The following is a 25,127-nucleotide window of genomic DNA, read 5'->3' as shown; positions in this document are numbered from 1 at the left end:
ACAGTATGTATCTGCACTGCTGGATCCCTCTGCTTAGGGTCCTGCCATTCACTGTGAAGGACCTGCCTTGGTTTGATTTCCTAAAATACAACACGTCACACTTTTCTGCATGAAACTTCATTAACCATCAATCAGTTCACTAATCAATAATCTAAGATGACCCTAATCTGAATGCTTAAAAAATGTTTCCTGATTCTTTTCTTCTTTCAAATTAAATTTATTTTGGGGGGGAGGTTAAAATCTAAGCAGGTTTTCCTTAGTCCTATGGCTGTGATTATGGTCTACAGTTGGGTGTTTACTACTTCATTTTGAGGGAAAAAGTCATAGATCACAATTCTTAGTTGAAGAGCCTAAAATACAGCCTATTATCATATCTCAGTCTTAAAAGAACAATTCTGAAACATATGATATAATTTGGCAAGAGTGAAGCAGATCTAGCCTCAATACCCAACTTATGTTTCATTTTCATGTATGTAGGTCTGTAATAATAGAGTCACTGGTGACAAGAAAACATTTGAATTATTAAGTTCTTAAAAATGAGAAAACATGGAAAGGAAAATCAGTAAATCACCAGAAGCATAAAGGAATCTAAAATTAATTCATCCTGGATCTAGTTTCTTGGAGAATAATTTAACACAATTTATATTGTATTCATGATCTCAAAACCTATACTAGATGTAATGGTTTCTCCTCAATTTAGTTTGGAATGCTTGATTATTTTTCTTATCATTATCCTTGAAAAGATTAGTGATGGTTTACCCATTGAAAGTCACTTCCAAAATGACCACATTGCCATTAATTTTGGTGCAATTTTTAAATGAGTCAATATTTGTAGAATTGATTGACATAACATCCTTCAACGGTGGGACTCCAAGTCCACTGCAATCTGAGAAAAGAGAATATCATAAATTAACAATTGGTTAGAATGTGACATTTATTGATAAACATACACCTCCATTAATATGGTGCCATTCACAGGCTTATTATTCTCAAAATAATATTGCAGCTATTGCAGCACTTTATGCATGGCTGTGCACACGAAGGCCACAAAACCAACAAAGAAACAATGACAACTACTTTCAATGGACAATAGGTGCAGGAGTAGGCCATTCGCCCTTCGAGCCAGCACTGCCATTCAATGTGATCATGGCTGATCATCCCCAATCAGTACCCCGTTCCTGCCTTCTCCCCATATCCCCTGACTCCACTATTTTTAAGAGCCCTATCTAGCTCTCTCTTGAAAGCATCCAGAGAACACGCCTCCACCGCCCTTTGAGACAGAGAATTCCACCGACTCACCACTCTCTGTGAGAAAAAGTGTTTCCTCGTCTCCGTTCTAAATGGCTTACTCCTTATTCTTATACTGTGGCCCCTGATTCTGGTCTCCCCCAACATCGGGAACATGTTTCCTGCCTCTAGCGTGTCCAAACCCTTAACAATCTTATATGTTTCAATGAGATTCCCTCTCATCCTTCTAAACTCCAGAGTGTACAAGCCCAGCTGCTCCATTCTCTCAGCATATGACAGTCCTGCCATCCCGGGAATTAACCTTGTAAACCTACGCTGCACTCCCTCAATAACAAAAATGTCCTTCCTCAAATTAGGGGAGGAAAACTGCACACAATACTCCAGGTGTGGTCTCACTAGGGCTCTGTACAACTGCAATGATTCATCACAATGATTGCAAGTTATATACAGATCAGTGACAGGACAGAATGTCTGCTTTGCTCTGAAATAGTATTGTGGGGATCTCAAGTCCTGGAAGAACTGATGAGGTCTCTGTTTACAAACAGCTCTCATCAATGTTCTCATCAGTTTAACTAATTCGGCTGTTTACACCACATGAAATTTCAACAGTACACGTTATAGAGGAGTAGAAAGTTGCTGGCATATTGAACTATGCATGTGCATAGTCTGATCACAACAATACTGTGTACTGGGAAGCTCACCTTGTCGCAAATTCCATGGACGTGGAATTTATAGTAGCAAATGTTGACCAAATGTACAAACAAAATCAACATTTTATAGACAGGATAGCTTATAAACCATATTTTATTAACTACAATGTGACAGAAACACGTTCATCAGTCAAATGTTATTGCCAACTATGGTACCATGAGGTACAAAGAGTACATGGAGATACTGCATGTTTCATCTCCTCTGTTTACGCATTTAATATTACAACATCACTGTACATATCTTTTGACATAGGATGATGAGTGGTGAGCAACATTTTGTACAAAAAAAATAATGAGACTTCAACAAGTCAGAGTCTGAACACCTACTTTTGACTTTCAGTAGCATTTTCATCACCGAGGGTTGAAGAACGAGAGTGGCTCATTTTTGACTGGAAACTGAACTGAACCAACAATGTAAATCCTGAACAACGTAAGTCTGAAGAAGGGTCTTTACCCGAAAAGTCGCTCATTCCTTCTCTCCAGAGATGCTGCCTGTCCCGCTGAGTTACTCCAGCATTTTGTGTCTACCTTCAAAGTGAATACTCTGTCTACAAGAGTCTACAAGAGTAAGCCGGAGGCTGGGAACGGTGCAACATGTGACCAATCTCCCGAAAACACAAAGTCCTTTCACAAAGCAGAGAGCATGTCTGGAGTATGGTGAAATAATGGCCACTTATTGGATGAGTGCAATTCTAACAACTGTGCCATTTTGTACAAAGATGTATCTGTCATTACCCTATACATTCATTCCCACCAAAGCTAGCGTACAGTGGTGCAAAATACACAGCATTTATTTACCTAAACTACTCTGCAGCACCTGCCAAACCCATGACTTCCACCACCAATAAAGAGAAGGGCAGTGAGTGCCTGCTTGGTCCCGTCCACTTCACACAACACCTGACTTAGAGATTTATCATCAGTCCTTCATCACCATTGGGTTTATATCCTTAAAATTCCAACCCGACATGACATACCAGAAGAACCGCAATGGTATAAGAAAAAGAAAGTACACCACCACTATCTCAAGGACAATTATGGAGAGCCAATGCACTTTAGGCAGTGACACCTATAGCCTGAACAATTCAACAGGTATCTATAACAGGAATGTATGAAATCAGTTTTCAGTTTAGTTTATTGTCATGTACAGTGAAAAGCTTTTGTTGCGTGCTAACCAGTCAGCAGAAAGACAATACATGATTACAATTGAGTTATTTACAGTGACTCAGAAATATTTACCTTTCGGACAAGGTCCTTCACATCTTTTACACTTTCTGATTTTGTCCTCATCCACCTCATATGTTCCAGGGCTGCAGGCTCGAACACAGGAGCCATGGTCTGTCACCGCGTAGTTATCTGTAATGAAAACACAGGGTTTAAAAGGGGCTTTAGAATGGAATGGATAATTATTCTGTTAATTTCAAATGGAAATCAATCCATGGCATTTATTTTATACTTAATGAAATAAAGAGAGGTAATTCGCCATGTTGGATCCACACTGTCTCCCAGGTGAGCGTTCCATCAGCTCCATTGCCCTTTCTTTTATTTTCCTGTACTATATTCTTTCAACCTTCTCTCTCCCACATGACAATCAACTCTCCACCGATACTTTTTACCTTTAACCTACACTAAGGAATTGACTCAGGGGACTGGACATAACAGAAACATGGCAGAGAGAAAGGCAATGGTTCAAAGGTTTCTTTATTATCACATGTACCCAATATAGTGAAATACATTTTTTACATACAGCTCTGCAAGACTATCCCCATACATAATGACAAATGCCCTGGTCAGTACAGAACAGCCCACTGAATCCATATGCAAGAGGTGCTATATTGGCACCACTTGACATTCACAGCTGAAGCTGATAACAAAGACCCATCGCAGACAGCAGGACTGATGGTTCAATGTTCCAGGGTATAGATGCTGCAGAAGTGATAGAGATGCAGGTGCCAGAGGGGGGGGGGGGGGAGCTGCCTTTTTGATTAGGGAGGACATAACTGTAATGCATAGAGAGGATATCCTTGGGAAATCATCCAGTGAGGCTTTATGGGTAGTACTTAGAAACAGAAAGTGAATGCTCACTTTGATGGGGCTGTATTATAAGTCTCCAATAATACAGTGGGGACTGGATCAGATGTGTAGGGAGATTGCAGATAATTGTAAAAATAAAAGGCTGTGGATGATAATGTAGTGCATTTGTAGTAAATTGTTAATAAATTTGCAGATTACACCAAAATTGGTGGATAGTGACGAAGGGTATCTAGTTCAATTGGAAGGTGGACCAAGGACTGGCAAATAGTAGCAATGTTACAAAATTTTGAGATTTAAAATATCAAGTCTGCAATTTATCCCATCAAATAAAGCATAAAAAGAAGTTTAATTTGACACCTAATTCACTTTCATATCTTTAGTATTAAAAAAGTTATGGCCATTTTCATACTCGGAAATTAGCATCTTGTCGGAGAGGGATTTCCTCAGGCTGCTAGTCGATGAAGAAAAATCGATCGGACTTCCGTTACCGTTTTTTTAAAATCGCTGGACAATTTAATAGTTGGATTAAAGTAAAGGTCAAAAAAAATGGTCAAAAACTTTATTTGCCATTTGTGCTTACACACATAGGAACTCTTGTGCGGCTATTCAGAGAGTCAAGTCAAGTCAAGTTAAAAATTAAAGATTAAAAATTAAAACATTTAAAAAAATTAAAAAGACACACAGAAGACACATAATCCATAAAAAAAAACACATACCACTCCAGAAATTAAAAAAAAGAAAATGCCTAAAACCCTATACAAAGGGGAAAGTGAGAGCATTGTAACTTGCACAAACCCTATATCAGGACATCAGTTCATTTTGTTTTGTTTTGGCCAAGAGTCTCACTGTTGCAGGGAAGAAGCTCTTAAAAAAGCGTGTTCTATTTGTGGCGATACTGTCCGCTCGTCTGTGCCTGAGGTTGTATGTGCAGTTTTTGTGTTTGAGCAGGGAGTGAGCTGGATGTAGTGTGTCTCTAATGATTCTCTCTGCTCTTTTTTGACAGCGCTGTGTGTAGATTGTGTCCATGGACGGGAGTTCAGTTCTGATGATCCTCTCTGCAGTCTTTATGACTCTTTGCAGAGCCTTCCTCTCTGTCTGTGTGGTGTTTCCATACCACACCGTGATGCCTGTGGTGAGGATGCTCTCTACCAGTCCTTTGTAGACCTGGGTGAGAGGGCGACAGTGCAGACCAGCTTTTCTGAGCAGCCTGATGAAGTACAGTCTCTGCTGGGCTTTTTTCACTGTGGCTGCAGTGTTCAAAGTCCAGTTCAGATCTGATGTTACTTGTAGTCCCAGGTATCTGTAACTGTCAGCCCTCTCCACCACAGTCCCCTTGATGATGAGGGGCTGCAGGGGGGGTGGATTTTTTCTGAAGTCCATTATTATTTCTCTTGTCTTGTCTGTGTTGAGGCTTAGGTCGTTCACCTCACCATAGGCAAGAATGTCGTTCACCAGACTCCTGTAGCCCGACTCGTCCCCCCCCTTGATGAGGCCCAGGATGGTGATATCATCCGCATACTTAATAATGATGGTATTTTCCTGGGTGGAGACACAGTCGTGTGTGTACAGGGTGAAAAGTTTGAAACTGAGACAGCAGCCTTGTGGTGATCCTGTGCTGACGGTGAGCTCTGCAGACACCCTCCTTCCCATCCTCACCACCTGTGACTTTGAACGCCCTCAATGCGTACAACGTGACGGATCGCAATATCAGGACAAAACATAGGGTAAGTCGTTTATTTCACATATAATCTTGCTTCTTGGGGTGGCTTTAGTCTAATTTTACGACGCGAAAATGTTATTTAGTCCCCAAACGATTCCTGGGATGTCAGGATTTTCATATGAAGAAAGACTGGATAGACTCGCCTTGTACTCGCTAGATTTTAGAAGATTAAGGGGGTATCTTATAGAAACGTATAACATTCTTAAGGGGTTGGACGGGCTAGATGCGGAAAGATTGTTCCGGATGTTGGGGAAGACCAGAACAAGGGGTCAAAGTTTAAGGATAAGGGGGAAAGCAGAATCACCGACATCTTTTCCATTTCGGTAGAGATTTCACTTTTCTTTCTAATTATCCGCTCCTCATTACATTTCATCGTGTTTAAGTGCACGTTTTTAATCAAATCTTCTCCCCCCCCCCCCCAATATTTCAAAAATAAACTGGCTTCTCACCCATAGAAGCAGCCCCAGCCCCAGCCCCTGGTGAACGTTTCATCGTGTGATGTCACAATGCCCGATGCTCACAGATGTCCAATCGAAATGGATTCATTTACATATGCCTTTGCAGGAGCCCCAGCCCCTGGTGAACGTTCCATCGTGTGATGTCACAATGCCCAATGTTCAAATACATTGTTGCCATAGAGGGAGTACAGAGAAGGTTCACCAGACTGATTCCTGGGATGTCAGGACTTTCATATGACGAAAGACTGGATAGACTCGGCTTGTACATGCTAGAATTTAGAAGATTGAGGGGATATCTTATAGAAACGTACAAAATTCTTAAGGGGTTGGACAGGCTAGATGCAGGAAGATTGTTCCAGATGTTGGGGAAGTCCAGAACAAGGGGTCACAGTTTAAGGATAAGGGGTAAATCTTTTAGGACCGAGATGAGAAAAACATTTTTCACACAGAGAGTGGTGAATCTCTGGAATTCACTGGCACAGAAGGTAGTTGAGGCCTGTTCATTGGCTGTATTTAAGAGGGAGTTAGATGTGGCCCTTGTGGCTAAAGGGATCAGGGGGTATGGAGGGATGGCAGGTACAGGATACTGAGTTGGATGATCAGCCACGATCATATTGAATGGTGGTGCAGGCTCGAAGGGCCGAATGGCCTACTCCTGCACTTAATTTCAATGGTTCTATGTTTCCCTCTCACCACCCCTCCCTCTCCCACCCATCCCTCTCTCCCCCACCCCCCTTCCCTCTCTACGCCACCCCCTTCCCTCTCTCCACCCGCCCCCTTCCTCCTACCCCTGTCCCTCTTCCATCACTCCCCCTACCCCTCTCCACCTCCCTCCCCACTCTTCCACCTCTCCCCCTTCCCCCTTCCCCCTCCACTCTCCCTCCCCTCTTTCCCCTCTCTCCCCCACCCCTCTCCCCCTCCCTCCCTCCTCCCCTACATCCCCATCCTCCCCCTCCCCCACATCTCTCTCCCCATCCCCCTCTCTCACCCCCTACCCCTCTCTCCTTTCCCTCCCAAATCTGTCCCGTTTCCTCCACCCCCTCCCCTCTTCACATCCCCCCTCCCCCCACCTCTGTGTTTGGGGGGTGGTTAATGTGAGTTTGATGCCGCAGCCCCCCCTCCCCCCCCCCCCGCAAACGCCGTTGGGGAAACAGACCCAACGGGTCTGCACTTGGTCTAGTTAATATATAAAACTCTCGCCCCATCCGTCCGGCTGCCGTCCGGATCCCTTTCTGCCTTTCCATTCGTTCCCGCCGTGCGATGTCACAATGCCCGATGTTCGCAGATGTCCAATCGCAATGCCCGACGCTCGCAGACGTCCAATCGGAATGGATCCATTTACATGGACGGCTTCCGGCCGCATTTCTTCCTTTGTTTTCCCTGCAACTCCGAAACCAGACGCAGAATCGCCGACATCTTTTCTAAGTATCCGCACCTCATTACATTTCGTCGTGTTTAAGTACACGTTTTTAATCAAATCCTTCCCCCCCCCCCCCCCCCAATATTTCAAAACTAAACTGGCTTCTCACCCATAGAATCAGCACCAGCCCCAGCCCCTGCTGAACGTTCCATCGTGTGATGTCACAATGCCCAATGTTCACATATGTCCAATCGGAATGGATTCATTTACATATGCCTATGCAGGAGCCCCAGCCAATGGTGAACGTTCCATCGTGTGATGTCACAATGCCCAATGCTCAAAGACATCGTTGCCATAGAGAGGGAGTACAGAGAAGGTTCACCAGACTGATTCCTGGGATGTCAGGATTTTCATATGAAGAAAGACTGGATAGACTCGCCTTGTACTCGCTAGATTTTAGAAGATTAAGGGGGTATCTTATAGAAACGTATAAAATTCTTAAGGGGTTGGACGGGCTAGATGCAAAAAAAATTGTTCAGCTTGTTGGGGAAGACCAGAACAAGTGGTCAAAGTTTAAGGATAAGGGGGAAAGCAGAATCGCCGACATCTTTTCCATTTCGGTAGAGATTTCACTTTTCTTTCTAAGTATCCGTTCCTCATTACATTTCGTCGTGTTTAAGTGCACGTTTTTAATCAAATCTTCTCCCCCCCCCCAATATTTCAAAACTAAACTGGCTTCTCACCCATAGAAGCAGCCCCAGCCCCAGCCCCTGGTGAACGTTCCATCGTGTGATGTCACAATGCCCGATGCTCACAGATGTCCAATCGGGGGTATGGATAGAAGGCAGGTACAGGATACTGAGTTGGATGATCAGCCATGATCATATTGAATGGTTGTGCAGCCTCGATGGGCCGAATGGCCTACTCCTGCACTTAATTTCAATGGTTCTATGTTTCCCTCTCTGCACCCCTCTCCCTCTCCCACCCATCCCTCTCTCCCCCACCCCCCTTCCCTCTCTACGCCACCCCCTTCCCTCTCTCCACCCGCCCCCTTCCTCCTACCCCTCTGTCCCTCTTCCATCACTCCCCCTACCCCTCTCCACCTCCCTCCCCACTCGTCCACCTCTCCCCCTTCCCCCTCCACTCTCCCTCCCCACTCTTTCCCCTCTCTCCCCCACCCCTCTCCCCCTCCTCCCCTACATCCCCATCCTCCCCCTCCCCCACATCTCTCTCCCCATCCCCCTCTCTCACCCCCTACCCCGCTCTCCTTTCCCTCCCAAATCTGTCCCGTTTCCTCCACCTCCTCTCCCCTCCCTCCCCTCTTCACATCTCCCCTCCCCCCACCTGTGTGTTTGGGGGGTGGTTAATGTGAGCTTGATGCCGCAGCCCCCCTCCCCCCCCCCGCAAAACGCCGTTGGGGAAACAGACCCAACGGGTCTGCACTTGGTCTAGTTATATATTAAAACTGTGTGCCTGTCGCCTGCCATCCGTCCGGCTGCCTGTCTGCCTTTTGATTCGTTCCCATCGTGTGATGTCACAATGCCCAATGCTCGCAGATGTCCAATCGCAATGCCAAATGCTCGCAGATGTCCAATCGGAATGGATCCATTTACATGTACGGCTTCCGACTGCATTTCTTCCTTTGATTCCCTGCAACTCCGAAACCAGACGCAGAATCGCCGACATCCTTTCCATTTCGGTAGAGATTTCACTTTTCTTTCTAAGTATCCACTCCTCATTACATTTCGTCGTGTTTAAGTACACGTTTTTATTCAAATCCTTCCCCCCCCCCCAATATTTCAAAAATAAACTGGCTTCTCACCCATAGAATGGGGTGGAAGATTGCAACCTTCACGTGGTCCGCCCTGTTTCGACTAATGCAATCAACTAGACGTGCACAAACAGAAGATCAAATAGAACAAGTTGTCCTACAACTTTAAGCTGTGCATGCCACACGAAAGAAGAAGAAGACCCATAGAATCAGCACCAGCCCCAGCCCATGGTGAACGTTCCATCGTGTGATGTCACAATGCCTGAAGCTCACAGATGTCCAATCGGAATGGATTCATTTACATATGCCTTTGCAGGAGCCCCAGCCCCTGGTGAACGTTCCATCGTGTGATGTCACAATGTCCAATGCTCAAATACATTGTTGCCATAGAGGGAGTACAGAGAAGGTTCACCAGACTGATTCCTGCAATGTCAGGATTTTCAAATGAAGAAAGACTGGACTCGCCTTGTACTCGCTAGATTTTAGAAGATTGAGGGGGTATCTTATAGAAACGTATGACATTCTTAAGGGGTTGGACAGGCTAGATGCAGGAAGATTGTTCCGGATGTTGGGGAAGACAAAAACAAGGGGTCACAGTTTAAGGATAAGGGGGAAATCCTTTAGGACAGAGATGAGAAAAACATTTTTCACACAGAGAGTGGTGAATCTCTGGAATTCTCTGCCACAGAAGGTAGTTGAGGTCAGTTCATTGGCTATATTTAAGAGGGAGTTAGATGTGGCCCTTGTGGCTAAAGGGATCAGGGGGTATGGAGAGAAGGCAGGTACAGGATACTGAGTTGGATGATCAGCCATGATCATATTGAATGGTGGTGCAGGCTAGAAGGGCCGAATGGCCTACTCCTGCACTTAATTTCTATGTTTCCCTCTCCTCACCCCTCTCCCTCTCCCACCCATCCCTCTCTCCCCCACCGCCCTTCCCTCTCTACCCCACCCCCTTCCCGCTCTCCCCCCGCCCCCTTCCCCTACCCCTCTGTCCCTCTTCCACCAGTCCCTCTACCCCTCCCTCCCCACTCTTCCACTTCTCTCCCCTTACCCCACTCCTCTCCCTCCCTCACCCCTCTCTCTTCCCCTCCCTGTCCCACCCCTTCCACTACCCCTCTGTCCCTCTTCCACCACTCCCGCTATCCCTCTCTCCCTCCCCACTCTTCCACTTCTCTCCCCCTTCTCTCCTCCCCTCTCCCTCTCCTCACCCCTCTTCCATCCCTCTCTCCCCCACCCCTTCCCTCTCTACCCCGCCCCCTTCCCTCTCTCCCCCGCCCCCTTCCCCTCTGTCCCTCTTCCACCGCTCCCCCTACCCCTCCCTCTCCCACTTCTCTTCCCTTACCCCACTCCCTCCCTCACCCCCCCTCCCTTCCCTTCTCTCCCCCACCCCTTCCTCTACCCCTCTGTCCCTCTTCCACCACTCCCCCTGTCCCTCTTCCACCACTCCTGCTACCCCTCTCCCCCTCCCTCCCTCCCTCCCTCCCTCCCTCCCTCCCTCCCTCCCTCCCTCCCTCCCCCCCCCCTCTTCCACTTCTCCCTCCCCCCACCCCTCTCCCCCTCCAATCCCACTCTCCCCCTCCCTCCACACTCTTCCCCCTCTCCCTCCTCATTCCCTTACCGTGCACAGTCTCTGTCTTTAAGAAGGAACTACAGATGCTGAAAAATCGAAGGTAGACATAAAAAAAGCTGGATAAACTCAGCGGGTGCGGCAGCATCTATGGAGCGAATTGAATGGTCAACGTTTTTGGCCGAAACCCGGAAGAAGGGTTTCGGCCAAAAACGTTGCCCTTTTCCTTCGGTCCATAAATGCTGCTGCACCCGCTGAGTTTATCCAGCTTTTTGTTGTTGTACCAGCCTCTCTCTCTCTCTGCCCTTTTCTCTTCTCTCGACTCATGCACGCCCGCTCCAACCCCCCCCCCCCCCCCCCCCTTCACCTCTCTCCCCCATCCTCTTCTTCCCCCCCCTCCCCCTCTCCCTCTCCACCCTCCTCCTCCCCTTCCTCACAAAATATTTTTTGTGGGTGCAGGTCTTCAGTGTGTGTGACTGTTTGTGGAGGCGGCCACGCGCTCTCCATTCAAGAAGACGCTCATCTGTTTGTGGAGGCGCGTGCTTAGTATGTGACCAAAGATCTTATAGCGGAGCTCTCCCCCCCCTTAGGTGCAGGAGGCGCGCGCAGCATCTGAACGCTCAGCGAATATTCGAATTCTTCACTAACCGTCATTCTGACTTTGCTTGTGAAGAGAAAAGTCCTGAATTGCATTTGTCTGATGCAGGAAGATTGTTCCCGATGTTGGGGAAGTCCAGGACAAGCGGTTCACAGTTTAAGGATAAAGGGGAAATCCTTTAGTACTGAGATGAGGAAAACATTTTTCACAAAGATAGTGGTGAGTCTCTTGAACTCTCTGCCACAGAAGGTAGTTGAGGCCAGTTCATTGGCTATATTTAAGAGGGAGTTAGATGTGGCCCTTGTGGCTAAAGGGATCGGGGGTATGGAGAGAAGGCAGGGATGGGATACTGAGTTGGATGATCAGCCATGATCATATTGAATGGCGGTGCAGGCTCGAAGGGCCAAATGGCCTACTCCTGCACTTAATTTCTATGCTTCTATGTTTCCCTCTCCACACCCCTCTCCCCCACCCCACTTCCCTCTCTACCACCACCCCCTTCCCCCTACTCCTCTGTCCCTCTTTCACCACTCCCCCTACCCCTCCCCCACTCTTCCACTTCTATCCCCTTACCCGACGCCTCTCCCTCCCCCACCCCTCTCTCTTCTGCTCTCTTCCCCTCTCTCCCCCACCCCTTCCCCTCTGTCCCTCTTCCAACCACTCCCCCGTCCCGTTACCCCTCTACCCCTCCCTCCCTCCCTCCCTCCCCACTCTTCCACTTCTCTCCCACTCTCTCCTCACCCCTCTCCCATCCCTCTCTCCCCCACCCCCCTTCCCTCTCTACCCCACCCCCTTCCCCTATCCCTCTTCCATCACTCCCGCTACCCCTCTTCTCCTCCCTCCCCACTCTACCACTTCTCTCCCCCTTCCCCTCCACTCTCCCTCCCCACTCTTTCCCCTCTCTCTCCCCACCCCTCTCCCCATCCCTCCCTCCTCCCCTCCCTCCCCATTCCCCCTCCCCCACATCTCTCTCCCCATCTCTCACCCCCTACCCTGCTCTCCTTTCCCTCCCAAATCTATCCCGTTTCCTCCTCCTCCTCTCCCCTCTTCTCACACCCCCCCCCCCCCCCCCTGCAAACGCCGTTGGGGAAACAGACCCGTTGGGTCTGCACTTGGTCTAGTTAATATATAAAACTCTCGCCCCATCCGTCCGGCTGGCGTCCGGATCCCTTTCTGCCTTTCGATTCGTTCCCGCCGTGCGATGTCACAATGCCCGATGCTCGCAGACGTCCAATCGCAATGCCCGACGCTCGCAGACGTCCAATCGGAATGGATCCATTTACATGGACGGCTTCCGGCCGCATTTCTTCCTTTGATTCCCTGCAACTCCGAAACCAGACGCAGAATCGCCGACATCTTTTCCATTTCGGTAGAGATTTCACTTTTCTTTCTAAGTATCCGCTCCTCATTACATTTCGTTGTGTTTAAGTACACGTTTTTAATCAAATCATTCCCCCCCCCCCCCCCCCCCAATATTTCAAAACTAAACTTGCTTCTCACCCATAGAATCAGCACCAGCCCCAGCCCCTGCTGAACGTTCCATCGTGTGATGTCACAATGCCCGATGCTCACATATGTCCAATCGGAATTGATTCATTTACATATGCCTATGCAGGAGCCCCAGCCAATGGTGAACGTTCCATCGTGTGATGTCACAATGCCCAATGCTCAAAGACATCGTTGCCATAGAGAGGGAGTACAGAGAAGGTTCACCAGACTTGATTCCTGGGATGTCAGGATTTTCATATGAAGAAAGACTGGATAGACTCGCCTTGTACTCGCTAGATTTTAGAAGTTTAAGGGGGTATCTTATAGAAACGTATAAAATTCTTAAGAGGTTGGACGGGCTAGATGCGGAAAGATTGTTCCGGATGCTGGGGAAGACCAGAACAAGGGGTCAAAGTTTAAGGATAAGGGGGAAAGCTGAATCGCCGACATCTTTTCCATTTCGGTAGAGATTTCACTTTTCTTTCTAAGTATCCGCTCCTCATTACATTTCGTCGTGTTTAAGTGCACGTTTTTAATCAATTCCTTCTCCCCCCCCCCAATATTTCAAAACTAAACTGGCTTCTCACCCATAGAAGCAGCCCCAGCCCCAGCCCCTGGTGAACGTTCCATCGTGTGATGTCACAATGCGCGATGTTCACATATGTCCAATCGGAATGGATTCATTTACATATGCCTTTGCAGGAGCCCCAGCCCCTGGTGAACGTTCCATCGTGTGATGTCACAATGCCCAATGCTCAAATACATTGTTGCCATAGAGGGAGTACAGAGAAGGTTCACCAGACTGATTCCTGGGATGTCAGGACTTTCATATGACGAAAGACTGGATAGACTCGGCTTGTACATGCTAGAATTTAGAAGATTGAGGGGATATCTTATAGAAACGTACAAAATTCTTAAGGGGTTGGACAGGCTAGATGCAGGAAGATTGTTCCAGATGTTGGGGAAGTCCAGAACAAGGGGTCACAGTTTAAGGATAAGGGGTAAATCTTTTAGGACCGAGATGAGAAAAACATTTTTCACACAGAGAGTGGTGAATCTCTGGAATTCACGGGCACAGAAGGTAGTTGAGGCCTGTTCATTGGCTGTATTTAAGAGGGAGTTAGATGTGGCCCTTGTGGCTAAAGGGATCGGGGGGTATGGAGAGAAGGCAGGTACAGGATACTGAGTTGGATGATCAGCCACGATCATATTGAATTGTGGTGCAGGCTCGAAGGGCCGAATGGCCTACTCCTGCACTTAATTTCAATGGTTCTATGTTTCCCTCTCCCCACCCCTCTCCCTATCCCACCCATCTCTCTCTCCCCCACCCCCTTCCCTCTCTACGCCACCCCCTTCCCTCTCTCCACCCGCCCCCTTCCTCCTACCCCTCTGTCCCTCTTCCATCACTCCCCCTACCCCTCTCCACCTCCCTCCCCACTCTCCCCCACTCTCCCTCCCCTCTTTCCCCTCTCTCCCCCACCCCTCTCCCCTCCCTCCCTCCTCCCCTACCTCCCCCTCCCCCACATCTCTCTCCCCATCCCCCTCTCTCACCCCCTACCCCGCTCTCCTTTCCCTCCCAAATCTGTCCAGTTTCCTCCACCTCCTCTCCCCTCCCTCCCCTCTTCACATCCCCCTTCCCCCCACCTGTGTGTTTGGGGGTGGTTAATGTGAGTTTGATGCCGCAGCCCCCCCCCCCCCCCCCCCCCCCCCCCCCCCGCAAGACGCCGTTGTGGAAACAGACCCAACGGATCTGCACTTGGTCTAGTAACTAATAAAAATCTGCTCGGATATATGATATGCTTCTTCCTTTCAAGCACCCAGAATCAGCATCATTAATGATCGTCATTCGTGTACAATTTTCCATTATTCCTGACATTCCTTTTTATCCCCAGGATGACTGGGAACTGGATAATTCATTCAATTTGCTTGTTAGACAGATTATCAGGCAATTCAACGGTTTTAACTGAAATTTCTATGACTAAGTACAGTAGATGCATTATCCTAGCCGCTCTACCATTCACACAGCAATCTATTAATTACATAGTTAATGGGCAGTGGAAGTTCAGTAGAAGTGTCTGTAGTCAACCTGTTATTTCACGCACAACCACCTATTAATTGCAGCAAATGCTGGAGGAGTATAATTCAACTTAAACAACATACGTGGACACTTCTCTACACAGGATGATCCAAAGCTGTATTTTCCGTTTGGATTCCGCTCCATTTGAAATTTGATTGTGTTGTAGACGAACAAATGAGGACAGGATTCTTTACAAGTATCCCCATCACTGAATTTCCGGCATGCCTGTAAAATTAAACAGCATTTAACAGATTTAGTATGTTTGCATCTGCTTTGTACACAGCTCAAAGTTTCTGAAACTTACGATGATATTTCATTTGCAACAATTTACAGCATGAAATGGTGTGAATTTTGTACACATTCCAGTGCATGCTTAATAGTAAAAGTATAGTTTCTCATGACAGATAAATTCAAGGTAGTTCTGTTACATTATATGTTTCCTTAACTCAAATTGGTTATAACATGACTGGGAAACACTATTTGCATTATAAAGGCTTATTTGTTTATTGCACAAATACAGTATCATCAGGAAATCATGTTTAAATCTGTGCCTTGAAGGCATTTGCAGTCTCTTCTGCTACCATGGGATTTATTTGGAGATAAATATTATGTTCTGGAACTACCTGTGAGAGGAAATATGAACACAGAATAAAATGGATCACGAACACATGACAGATATATTAGTTTATTACATTGCAATATAGAAAATGGGTGCAGGAGTAGACCATTTGGCACCTTAAGCCAGCAATGCCATTCAATATGATCATGGCTGATCATCCAAAATCAGTACCTCGTTCCTGCTTTTCCCCCCATATCCCTTGATTCCGTTAACCCTAAGAGCTAAATTCTACTCTCTTGAAAACATCCAGTGAATTAGCCTCCACTGCCTTCTGTGGCAGAGAATTCCACAGATTCACAACTCTCTGGGTGAAAAGGCTTTAACTCATCTCAGTCCAAAATGGCCTACCCCTTATTCTTAAACAGTGACCCCTGATCCTGGATTCCCCCAACATGGGGAACATTTTTCCTGCATCTAGCCTGTCCAATCCCTTTAGAATTTTATATGTTTGTAAGATCCCCTCTCATTCTTCTAAATTCCAGTGAATACAAGCCCAGTCGACCCATTCTTTCATCATATGTCAGTCCCGCCATTCTGGGAATTAACCTGGTGAACCTACACAATAGCAAGAATGTCCTTCCTCAAATTAGGAGACCAAAACTGCACACAATACTCCAGGTGTCGTCTCACCAGGCTGTGCAACTGCAGCAGGATCTCCTTGCTCCTAAACTCAAATCATCTCGCAATGAAGGCCAACATGCCATTAACTTTCTTCACTGCCTGCTATACCTGCATGCTTATTTACTTTTTGTTATATATATACTATCAGAATGCATACAGCAGCTTGAAAGTTTAGACATCCAGCTTCTCACCCACAAGTAACTGACTCCTGAACCAATCACCTCTTTAACACCACAGGGAGTAGAGCAAGAGATTGCGCACACAACCCTGAGATGCACCAGTGTTGAGGGTCAAGATAGAGGGAATGTTATGACCGATTCCAACCAATTCTAAATGAAGTCTGCAGGTCATGAAGTCCACAAGCCAGTTAGAGGTGGAGTCTCAAAAGCCAAGGACCAGAAGTTTAAGGATAAGCTTATTTGGTATTAGAGTGTGGAAGGATGAGCTGTATTTAATAAATAGCATCGTGCCATAGGTTTTGTTGTTGTCAATGTGACTCAGGGCTAATGTTGTGGAAGAGATGGTTGTCCTTTGTAGTCCTATATTTCCTGTACATATATTGCAGGGGGTCTAGATTGCGTGGAAGACTATTTCAAAGCATTTCATTAGCGTCAACAGAATGAAAGTCAATGAGATATCTCTGGAAGGATGAAAGCATAACTTTATTTAGGTCTACCTTAATGGCCATAGATCAGATAACTTTCATACCAGACAGTCATGTTCTCTTGGCCCTGTACATCCAGCAGCACATTGAATGTGGCAGCAGTCACTGGGCTGGGGACCCATGCATCGACCTGAACATTGATCAGCGCAGATTTTCTTTGTGACTGAAAGCAAATAGCATTTACATCACTTTTACAACAATTTCAAGTTACAATACAATACAATACAATATTTATTGTCATTTGAACCTCAGTGAGGCTCAAACGAAATTCCGTTTCCACAGCCATACAAACAAAGACAATTTCCTACAGACATACACACAATTTAATTCACACAAACATCCATCACAGTGAACCCACTGTGATGGAAGGCAAGGTCTTTTCTCTCCCCTGTTCTCCATTTCTCTCCCGATGTCGAAGCCCCAGGCGGGCGATGATAAGTCCCACGGCCATTTTAGGCCGTGCCGGGCGATTTACGGTCCCGCTCCCGGTCTAAAAGTCACAATGTTGGAGCCCCCGGCGGGCGCTGTATGTCCCACGCCCATGAAGCCGCGCCGGGCGATGTACGGCCCCGCTCCGGGTCGTTCCGACCCCGCGACACGGGCTGGAGAAGTCGCGTTGCGGGAGCTCCGGGAAGCGGTCTCTCCACCCGGACCCGCGAGATTCCGATGTCCCAGTCCACCGGACCTGCGGCTGCGTTGCTGGAGCCTCCGAGCCCCAGGAGTTGAGTCGCAGCAGCGAGTCACCACCGCTCCCCACGCTCCGAGGCCAGCCAGCCCCACGATGGTGAGTAGTCCGCAGCTCCGCAGTCTCCCGAGTAAGTTGTATCAGCCTGATCATTTATGCTGTCACATATGCCATTAAAATAGCCCACATACTGTTTAATAGAGACACTACTGCAATTTGAGTGTATATTTGTTCAGTAGTAGAGCAGGGCTGAATGACACGTTCGCACAAATGATTTATTTTATACTTTATGATTGACAAACAAAAATAACAAATTTAAAAGGTGAGCAAATTACATTTTAGAATTTTACAAAAAGTAGTTGAAGGCTAAATGATTTATCTTCATTACTAATTTTCATTTAGCATGATTGACACATTGTATGTGCATTATCTTATCTACATACTTTTAAAACTCTGCGTGTGTGTGGGTGTGTGGGTGTATGTCATTTTGCCTTTGAAACGTATCTCCTCGAAAACCAGACGAAAAAACGCGGAGATTTTTACAGTTTCGGTAGGGATTTAACATGATTTCAGAAATCGACTCCTCTCTAAATTCGGTCAATTATTTCCCCAGATTTTGAATAAAGTTGTTCACAAAACCAACTTTTTCAAAAATAATTGCCGCTTACCAGCTACTGATGTCACAATGCCCACATATCCCCCAAATGGAGGCCCACCTGCCTCCTGGCCCCGCCCCCCCACCGCTGTGGATTAATGCAACTGCTGTAAATGCGCATGCGCAGTTTTCCACGAGGTACGTTCGCCCACCCATCCCCCAGTTCTTCAAAAGGCGCAGAAAGATCGAGAAAGTTCTGCAGAACAAAGATTCTACAGCTCAGCTATAGGATCTTTGTTCTGCAGATCTCGGGGTCAGCGGCGCCTCACGCGCTGAACCTTCTCCTCACTGCTGGCGCAGCTCGTGAAGCCCCTCCCCTCCCCCGCCCGCCTGCCCTCTCATTCCAGCTGTGGGTTTCCAGAGATTCAGAAGCCACTTCTGTCTCTCTCCTCATTTGGCAGCATAATCACTCGCCCGGCTCCCCTCCACCCCCCCCCTCCTCTTCTCACCTCCTCCCCTCTCCTTCCTCCCTCTCTCCTCTCTACCAAAGATCCTATACCGCTATAGGATCTTTGCTCTCTACCCATCACAGGGGACGACCTCCTCGTCTGCCCCCCCCCGGCCCGGCCCAGCTCTGTCACACTGGCGGAAGCCACAATCTGCTGGTCCCCCCCGCTGCTTTTCCCCCTCAGATCACTCCGTGCCTCGCTCGGGCTGCCGCCCCTCTCCTCTCTCTCTCTCTCCTCCCCCCCCCCTCTCTCTCTCTCTTCACTCTCTCCCCTCTCTCTCTCTCTCTCCCCTCTCTCTCTCTCTCTCTCTCTCTCCCCCTCTCTCTCACTCTCCCCTCTCTTCCCCCTCTCCTCTCTCTCGCTCCACCCCTCTCCTCCCCTCTCTCTCTCTCTCTCTCCCCTCTCTCTCCCCCCTCTCTCTCTCCTATCTCTCTCTCCCCTCTCTCTTCCTCCCCTCCCTCTGTCTCCCCCTCCCTCTCTCTCTCTCCCCTTCCTCTCCCCCAACCCCATGCCCTCCCTCCCCTAAACCCCTTCCACACCCTCCGCTCCATCCCTCCCCCACCCCCTTCCCTCCACCCCCTCCCCTACCCCCTTTCCTCCACCTCCCCCCTCCCTTCCCCCCACCTCTCCCCCTCCCATCCCACCCCTTCTCCCCCCTTCCCTTCCCCCCCTCTCAGCCCCCTTTCCCCCCTCTCAGCCCCCCTTTCCCCCCTCTCTCTCCTCCCATCTCTCGTTCCCCTCCTCCCCACCCTCCCCCCTCACCGACCCTCCCTCTCCTCCTCCCCTCCACCCCCCCCTCCCTCTTGCCCTTCTGTCTCTGCCCCTTTCTCACTGTCTCTGCCCATTCTCTCTCTGCCCTCATTCTCTACCCATACCCCCCTCGCTCTCTAGACGCGCCTGCGAGTTGGGGGCTACGCGTCAGTGGATAGGGCAATTATGGGGTGAAATGAGCAAATTAATAATATTAATATAATATCAAGGGGGGTGGTTAGTGTGTGTGACGCCGCATGCCGCCCCGCTCCCCCCTCCCCCGCAAACGCGCATTGGGGGAACAGACCCAATGGGTCTGCACTTGGTCTAGTAACAATTAAAACTCTCGCTGCTTTGTTAGTTTGTAACGGATTCTATTTCACGAATAATCGTTTAAGGCGTTTGTGGATTTACTCCTCCACCCTTTGCCGTAACGGATACATTTTTACATATTCCTGTAGAGTTTTTCCTCCTCCACATTTAGATTTGGTTATTAATTTCCCTGCTTTTTTAGTAAAAAACATCAAAAAACATCAAACTGCTGCATGTCAGTGCCATCTCACAGATGTCCAATCACAATGGAACTCATTTACATATGATATGACATCACAATGGGACAGGGGTGGGAGATTGGAACCTTCACGTGGTCCCACAAATGCAATCAACCTGGCGTGCACAATCAAATAAAATCAAATAGAGCGAGTTATCCTACCCCCCCTATCTACCCACTCCCTCTCTACCCCCTCCACTCCCCCTCCCCCCTCCACCTATATCCCCCTCTCCACCCTCCCCTCTCCTCCATCCCCTCCTCTTCTCTCCCCCTCAACCTCTCCCCCTCCTCTTCTCTCCCCACTCCACCTCTCCCCTCCTCTTCTCTCCCCCAACTCCCCATCCTCTTCTCTCCCCCTTCCCTCTCCTCCCTCCTCCTCACTCACCACCTCCTCTCTCCCCCCCACCTCGCCCCTCCCCTCTACTCTCTCTCCCCTTTACTCTCTCTCTCCCCTCTACTCTCTCTCCCCTCCCTCCCTCCCTTCCACGCCCTGCCTTTCCCCCTTATCTTTCTCCCCTTCTCTCTCCCCCCTCCTCTCTCTCCCCCTCCTTTCTCTCCCCCCTTTTCTCTCTCCCCCTCTTCTCTCTTCCCCTCCACTCTCTCCCTCTCCACTCTCTCCCTCTCCTTTCTATACCCCTCCAATCTCTCTCCATCTCCACCCTCCCACCCCCACCTCTACCACCCTCTCTCCTCCCTCCTCTCTCCCTCCCCCTACCTGCCCCCCTCCCCCCCTCGTCGCTACCCCCCTCCACCTCCTAGAAAACATAGAAAATAGGTGCAGGAGTAGGCCATTCGGCCCTTTGAGCCTGCACCGCCATTCAATATGATCATGGCTGATCATCCAACTCAGTATCCTGTACCTGCCTTCTCTCCATACCCCCTGATCCCTTTAGCCACAAGGGCCACATCTAACTCCCTCTTAGATATAGCTATCCTATTCTCTAACCCCTCTCCACCCCCCCTCTCCCCCTTCCCCCACCTCTCTCCTCTACCCCTATCTCCTCCCCCACCCCTCTCCTCTCCCCTCCCCATCTTCCCCTTCCCCTCCCCCACCCCTCTCTACCCCCTCACCCCCCTCTCCATTTCCCCCTCTCCTCCCCCCTCTCCGCCCACCTCTCTCCCCCATCCTCTTCCTTTCTCTCCACCGCCTCTCCCCACCTCTCCATCCCATCTCCCCCCCTCCCCCTTTCTCCCCTCATCTCCTTCCACCCTCTCTCCCCTCATCTCTCTCCCCCTCTCCCTCTTTCTCTGCCCCACTCTCTTTGCCCCTCGAGATAGGGTGGGGATTGGGTAAAAGGAACCAATGAATAATATTAATATAATATCAAAGGGGTGGTTAGTGTGTGTTGGGGGTGGTTAGTGTGTGTATGGGGGGGGGGGTGCTGGTTAGTGTGTGTGTTGGGGGTGGTGGTTAGTGTGTGTTGGGGGGGGTGGTTAGTGTGTGTGTGTGTGTGGGGGGGGGGGTGCTGGTTAGTGCGTGTGTGACGCCGCAACCCCTCCCCCCCCTCGCATTGAATGGACGGGGCCCTCTCCCCCTCTCCCCTCCCTTCCCCCCCTCTTACCCCTCCCCACTCTCTCCCTCCCTCCTCTCCCCCTCCACCTCTTCCCCCCCACCCCTCTACTCCCCTCTCTTCCCCCCCTCTCTCCCAACGTCCCCTCCTCTCTCTCCCCTCATCTGTCCCCCCTCCTCTCTCCCCACCTCCTCTCTCCCCACATCCTCTCCCCTCTACTCTTCCCCCCTACTTCCCCTCCCCCTCTCTCTCTCCCCTCCTCTCTCTCACCCCCCTTCCCCCTCCTCTACCCCTCCCCTCCCCTCCCTCCCCTCTCCCCACCCCCCTCTACCCCCCCTCTCCCTCTACCCCCCTCCTGTGTATGTGTGGGGTGGTTAGTGTGCGTGTGAAGACGCAGCACACCCCCACCCCCAACCACGCATTGGGGGAACAGACCCAGCGGGTCTGCACTTGGTCTAGTCTAATTTTAAAATAAATTCTAATTATTCAGATGAAATAAAATGTTTTCTAAAAACTATTTTCTCTCAGCCTACGATGCTCCAGAGAAAACCATCCAAGTTAGTCTAAACTCTCCTTTCAACTAATAGCCTCTAACCCAGGCAGCATCCTGGTAAACTTCTTCTGCACCTTCTCTAAAGCCTCCACATCCCTTCCTGTAATGGGCTGTCCAGAATTGCACACAATACTCCAAATGTGGCCTAACCAAAGTTCTATAAAGCTACATTATTACTTTCTGACTCTTATATTCAGGCTGGGAGTGTCCCGGGGAGCCGCACGGGCCCGATGGATCTGCCGAACAACTGCGGCGCCGATGCCCGGGGTGTCGACCGACGACCGGAATGCGCCCCGGTAGGCTCAACTCGCCCCACAGGCCTCCCAGGGAACTGCGGAGAAGCCGGGCGGTTTACTTATATTCCATCTTCGAGAATAAGTCATCAATATTTATTGAACACATTTTCTGGTAATTAATTGAAGTTTCAGTTTAAACATGATAGATTAAAAGGCATTAATGGATGATGCCGTTTTGTGCTAGGAATCGTGTTATAACACCAGTAAATATTGTGGCTTTGTAACAATCTACTGAAAAATAAATTGCTTTCACTATCACCAGCAGATCACTAAAATTAAGGGAATTGCACAGCTAAAGGGTGAAAGCAAATATTGGAAATGTAATGAATGAGATTTTATAGAGAGTAGAAAGTTTGAGGCAGGACTATTGTTTAAAGACCATCTGGTAATAAACAACACCGGGATCTTTACATTTTAAAATATGAAATTACCAAGCCATTTTAGAAACTAAACAGCAAGCACTTACATTTTTGACAATTCACCACACCTGGACCCCAACACGCTTCATTTTGACACTTTAAATGACATTTAGGGCCTACAAACAAAAAAAATAATGGTACTGAATTAAAAAGCAAGGTTGGATCAAAGGATTGACAATTATAAATAATTGATTTTACTAGCTCATGAGTCTCCATTCCGGCTTCCTTGCTTTATATTACAGTGTGAATGTTTTGTTGCTGTTATCTTCAGCCTTCTTAATCTATCACGTTGTTCTCAGAATCCTTTATAATGTGGAATATATTGCCCATTTTCACGATAACCTCCAGAGAATGGTTAATTCTGCAAATTTTCATTTATTTTCAATTTCTTCACCACTTGCTTTTACAATTTGTTCCTTTTGCTCGTCCTGATTAAATATGTTATTATTTTGTATATTATCCTACTTAACCCATTCTTTTGGCCAGTATAATCTTCGCCAACCTCTGACAGCAGTAAGATCCCCTTCCTCAGTTCTCCTGCATCCATGTTTCTAGTGCCTGGGCTCTTCCTTTGTTATTACTGCTGTTACTTTGACCCAGAACCAAAATACTATCCTCTTTTTGAATCTGGACTCTTGCCAATCTCCACACTGGCCCTGCATCACTCCCTGTTCCAAACATTAGCTCTCCAACTCTCCCAGTGCTGTCTCGCTAATCTTTGACTGCTGTAAATAATAGATTCACAAACAATAATGAACAGACACTGATCCTCAGTTCAGCCAACTTGCCCAACACATTTGTGATGCTTTGCATATCCCGTCACCCACTCCATCCCTAACCACAAGATCTACAACTATCCACGTTTTCTTCCACTGTGACTCCACGATTCTCTTCATTGTTTTGTGCACTGCTGACATTTGCTCATTTTCTGCCATGTCCTGTACCCACCACTGACAGTCTGTGCCTTAGTATTTCTTACTACTTTCCACCCATTCTCCTCTAGATCCTGTTCCTTGGTGGTACCTTCCACCTTCTCTATTCACAATATTCATGATCATTGCTAAGTGCTGAGATACATCTGTAAATAAGGAACACCAGAGACGGCTCTTCTATGTGGTTCTGCAATTTTCCATGAAGGGAAACAGTCAGAAAGCAGCATGTTAACCACTCATTAGAAATAATGTTGCACAATTACTAATGATTGTGGCGCAAAGGAGAATGTTATAAATCAATTTTCAGCTACAGAAGTAAAATTTATACTCTAGTTTCGTCACAAATACTCACATGCAGATAAATGAACAATAGCAGATTACAAGATGAAACAAATCTTTAAATTAATGAATGTCTGTGCTACAGAGTTGGTCAAATATAAAATAAACCAGTTTTCTGTTTTAATCTAACAAACTATCAAATTCTTTTACAATTAAATGGTAAGATTGAACTTATTTCTTACAAATCTTTTCAGTGAAGTGTGTAGCCATGTTAGATGCTGAGGCATTGTCCAAAATGTCATCCCAATGAATCGTTTGTAAGTAACAAAGCTGAGGGTTGGACATAATTTTCACTGTGCCAGATAAAATTTCTGAAAGATAAAAATAAATATATTATTCAAACAATGGCCACATAAGGATTTGAAATCAGAGTTATTTTTCCTTTCGTCCTCCATTACTCTTAAGAGACTCATTTCCACTCTTTGTCTAAAATTAAATTCACTTAAGGGCCTGTCCCACGAGCATGCGACCTGCATGCGGCAAGCGCTACCAACCCGGAAGCGGGGGCCGCGTGGAGGTCGAGTGTTCCCCGTACAGGGCCGGTCCCACCAGCATGTGCCTGCATGCTGCGAGCGCGACCAAACCGGAAGCGGGGGCCGCACGGAGGTCGAGTGAGTGACGTGAAGTTCGAGCGAAACCCGCGGGAAGTTCGCGCGTGACATACAGCGTCAAGACGCTGCCTACTACGTCAAGACGCTGCGCACGCCTGTCGAGGTGGTGCGTATGGCGTCGAGGCGACTGCGGGCCGGCAGGCCGTTTCCGCGCGGAGTTTTTGAACACGGTCAGTTTTTCGGAGCCCCGCGCGATGTCGGGACCAGCTCCGCATAACTCCATACGGCTCCGGCGATCGAAGTGCACTGCCAGTCATGACATTCCCAAAGGAAATAGATAGGTACCTGAGAGGGAAGGATTTGCTGCACTCCAAGGAGAGACTGGAGGATTGGGACTAGTTGGATTGCTATTACATAGATCTCCCAGAGACCCAAGTAACTCATTTTATGCTGTAATCTTCCAGAGATTCTACAAACAATAAAATATTATAAATCATTGCAA

The 25,127-nt window shown here is 48.0% G+C and overlaps 1 protein-coding gene across 3 annotated transcripts in view; it reads right to left on the bottom strand.

Moving 5' to 3' along the window:
- egfr (epidermal growth factor receptor) overlaps positions 1-25,127 on the bottom strand; it is a 278,250-nt gene that overhangs the window by 71,607 nt on the left and 181,516 nt on the right. For all 3 annotated transcript variants that reach the window (XM_033050507.1, XM_033050523.1, XM_033050515.1), the window contains exons 4-9: positions 24,257-24,385; positions 22,851-22,919; positions 16,980-17,098; positions 15,115-15,256; positions 3,195-3,311; positions 760-886 (exon numbers count right to left, since the gene is read on the bottom strand). In XM_033050507.1, coding sequence (XP_032906398.1) covers positions 760-886; positions 3,195-3,311; positions 15,115-15,256; positions 16,980-17,098; positions 22,851-22,919; positions 24,257-24,385 — 703 coding nt within the window. The remainder of the gene's footprint in view (positions 1-759; positions 887-3,194; positions 3,312-15,114; positions 15,257-16,979; positions 17,099-22,850; positions 22,920-24,256; positions 24,386-25,127) is intronic.

The sequence above is a fragment of the Amblyraja radiata genome, chromosome 2 (genome assembly GCF_010909765.2).
Source record: "Amblyraja radiata isolate CabotCenter1 chromosome 2, sAmbRad1.1.pri, whole genome shotgun sequence".
In the NCBI taxonomy this organism is placed as follows: Eukaryota; Metazoa; Chordata; class Chondrichthyes; order Rajiformes; family Rajidae; genus Amblyraja; species Amblyraja radiata.
The sequence above is the reverse complement of the archived record's forward strand: the minus strand, read 5'-3'. Positions and strand labels throughout refer to the sequence as shown.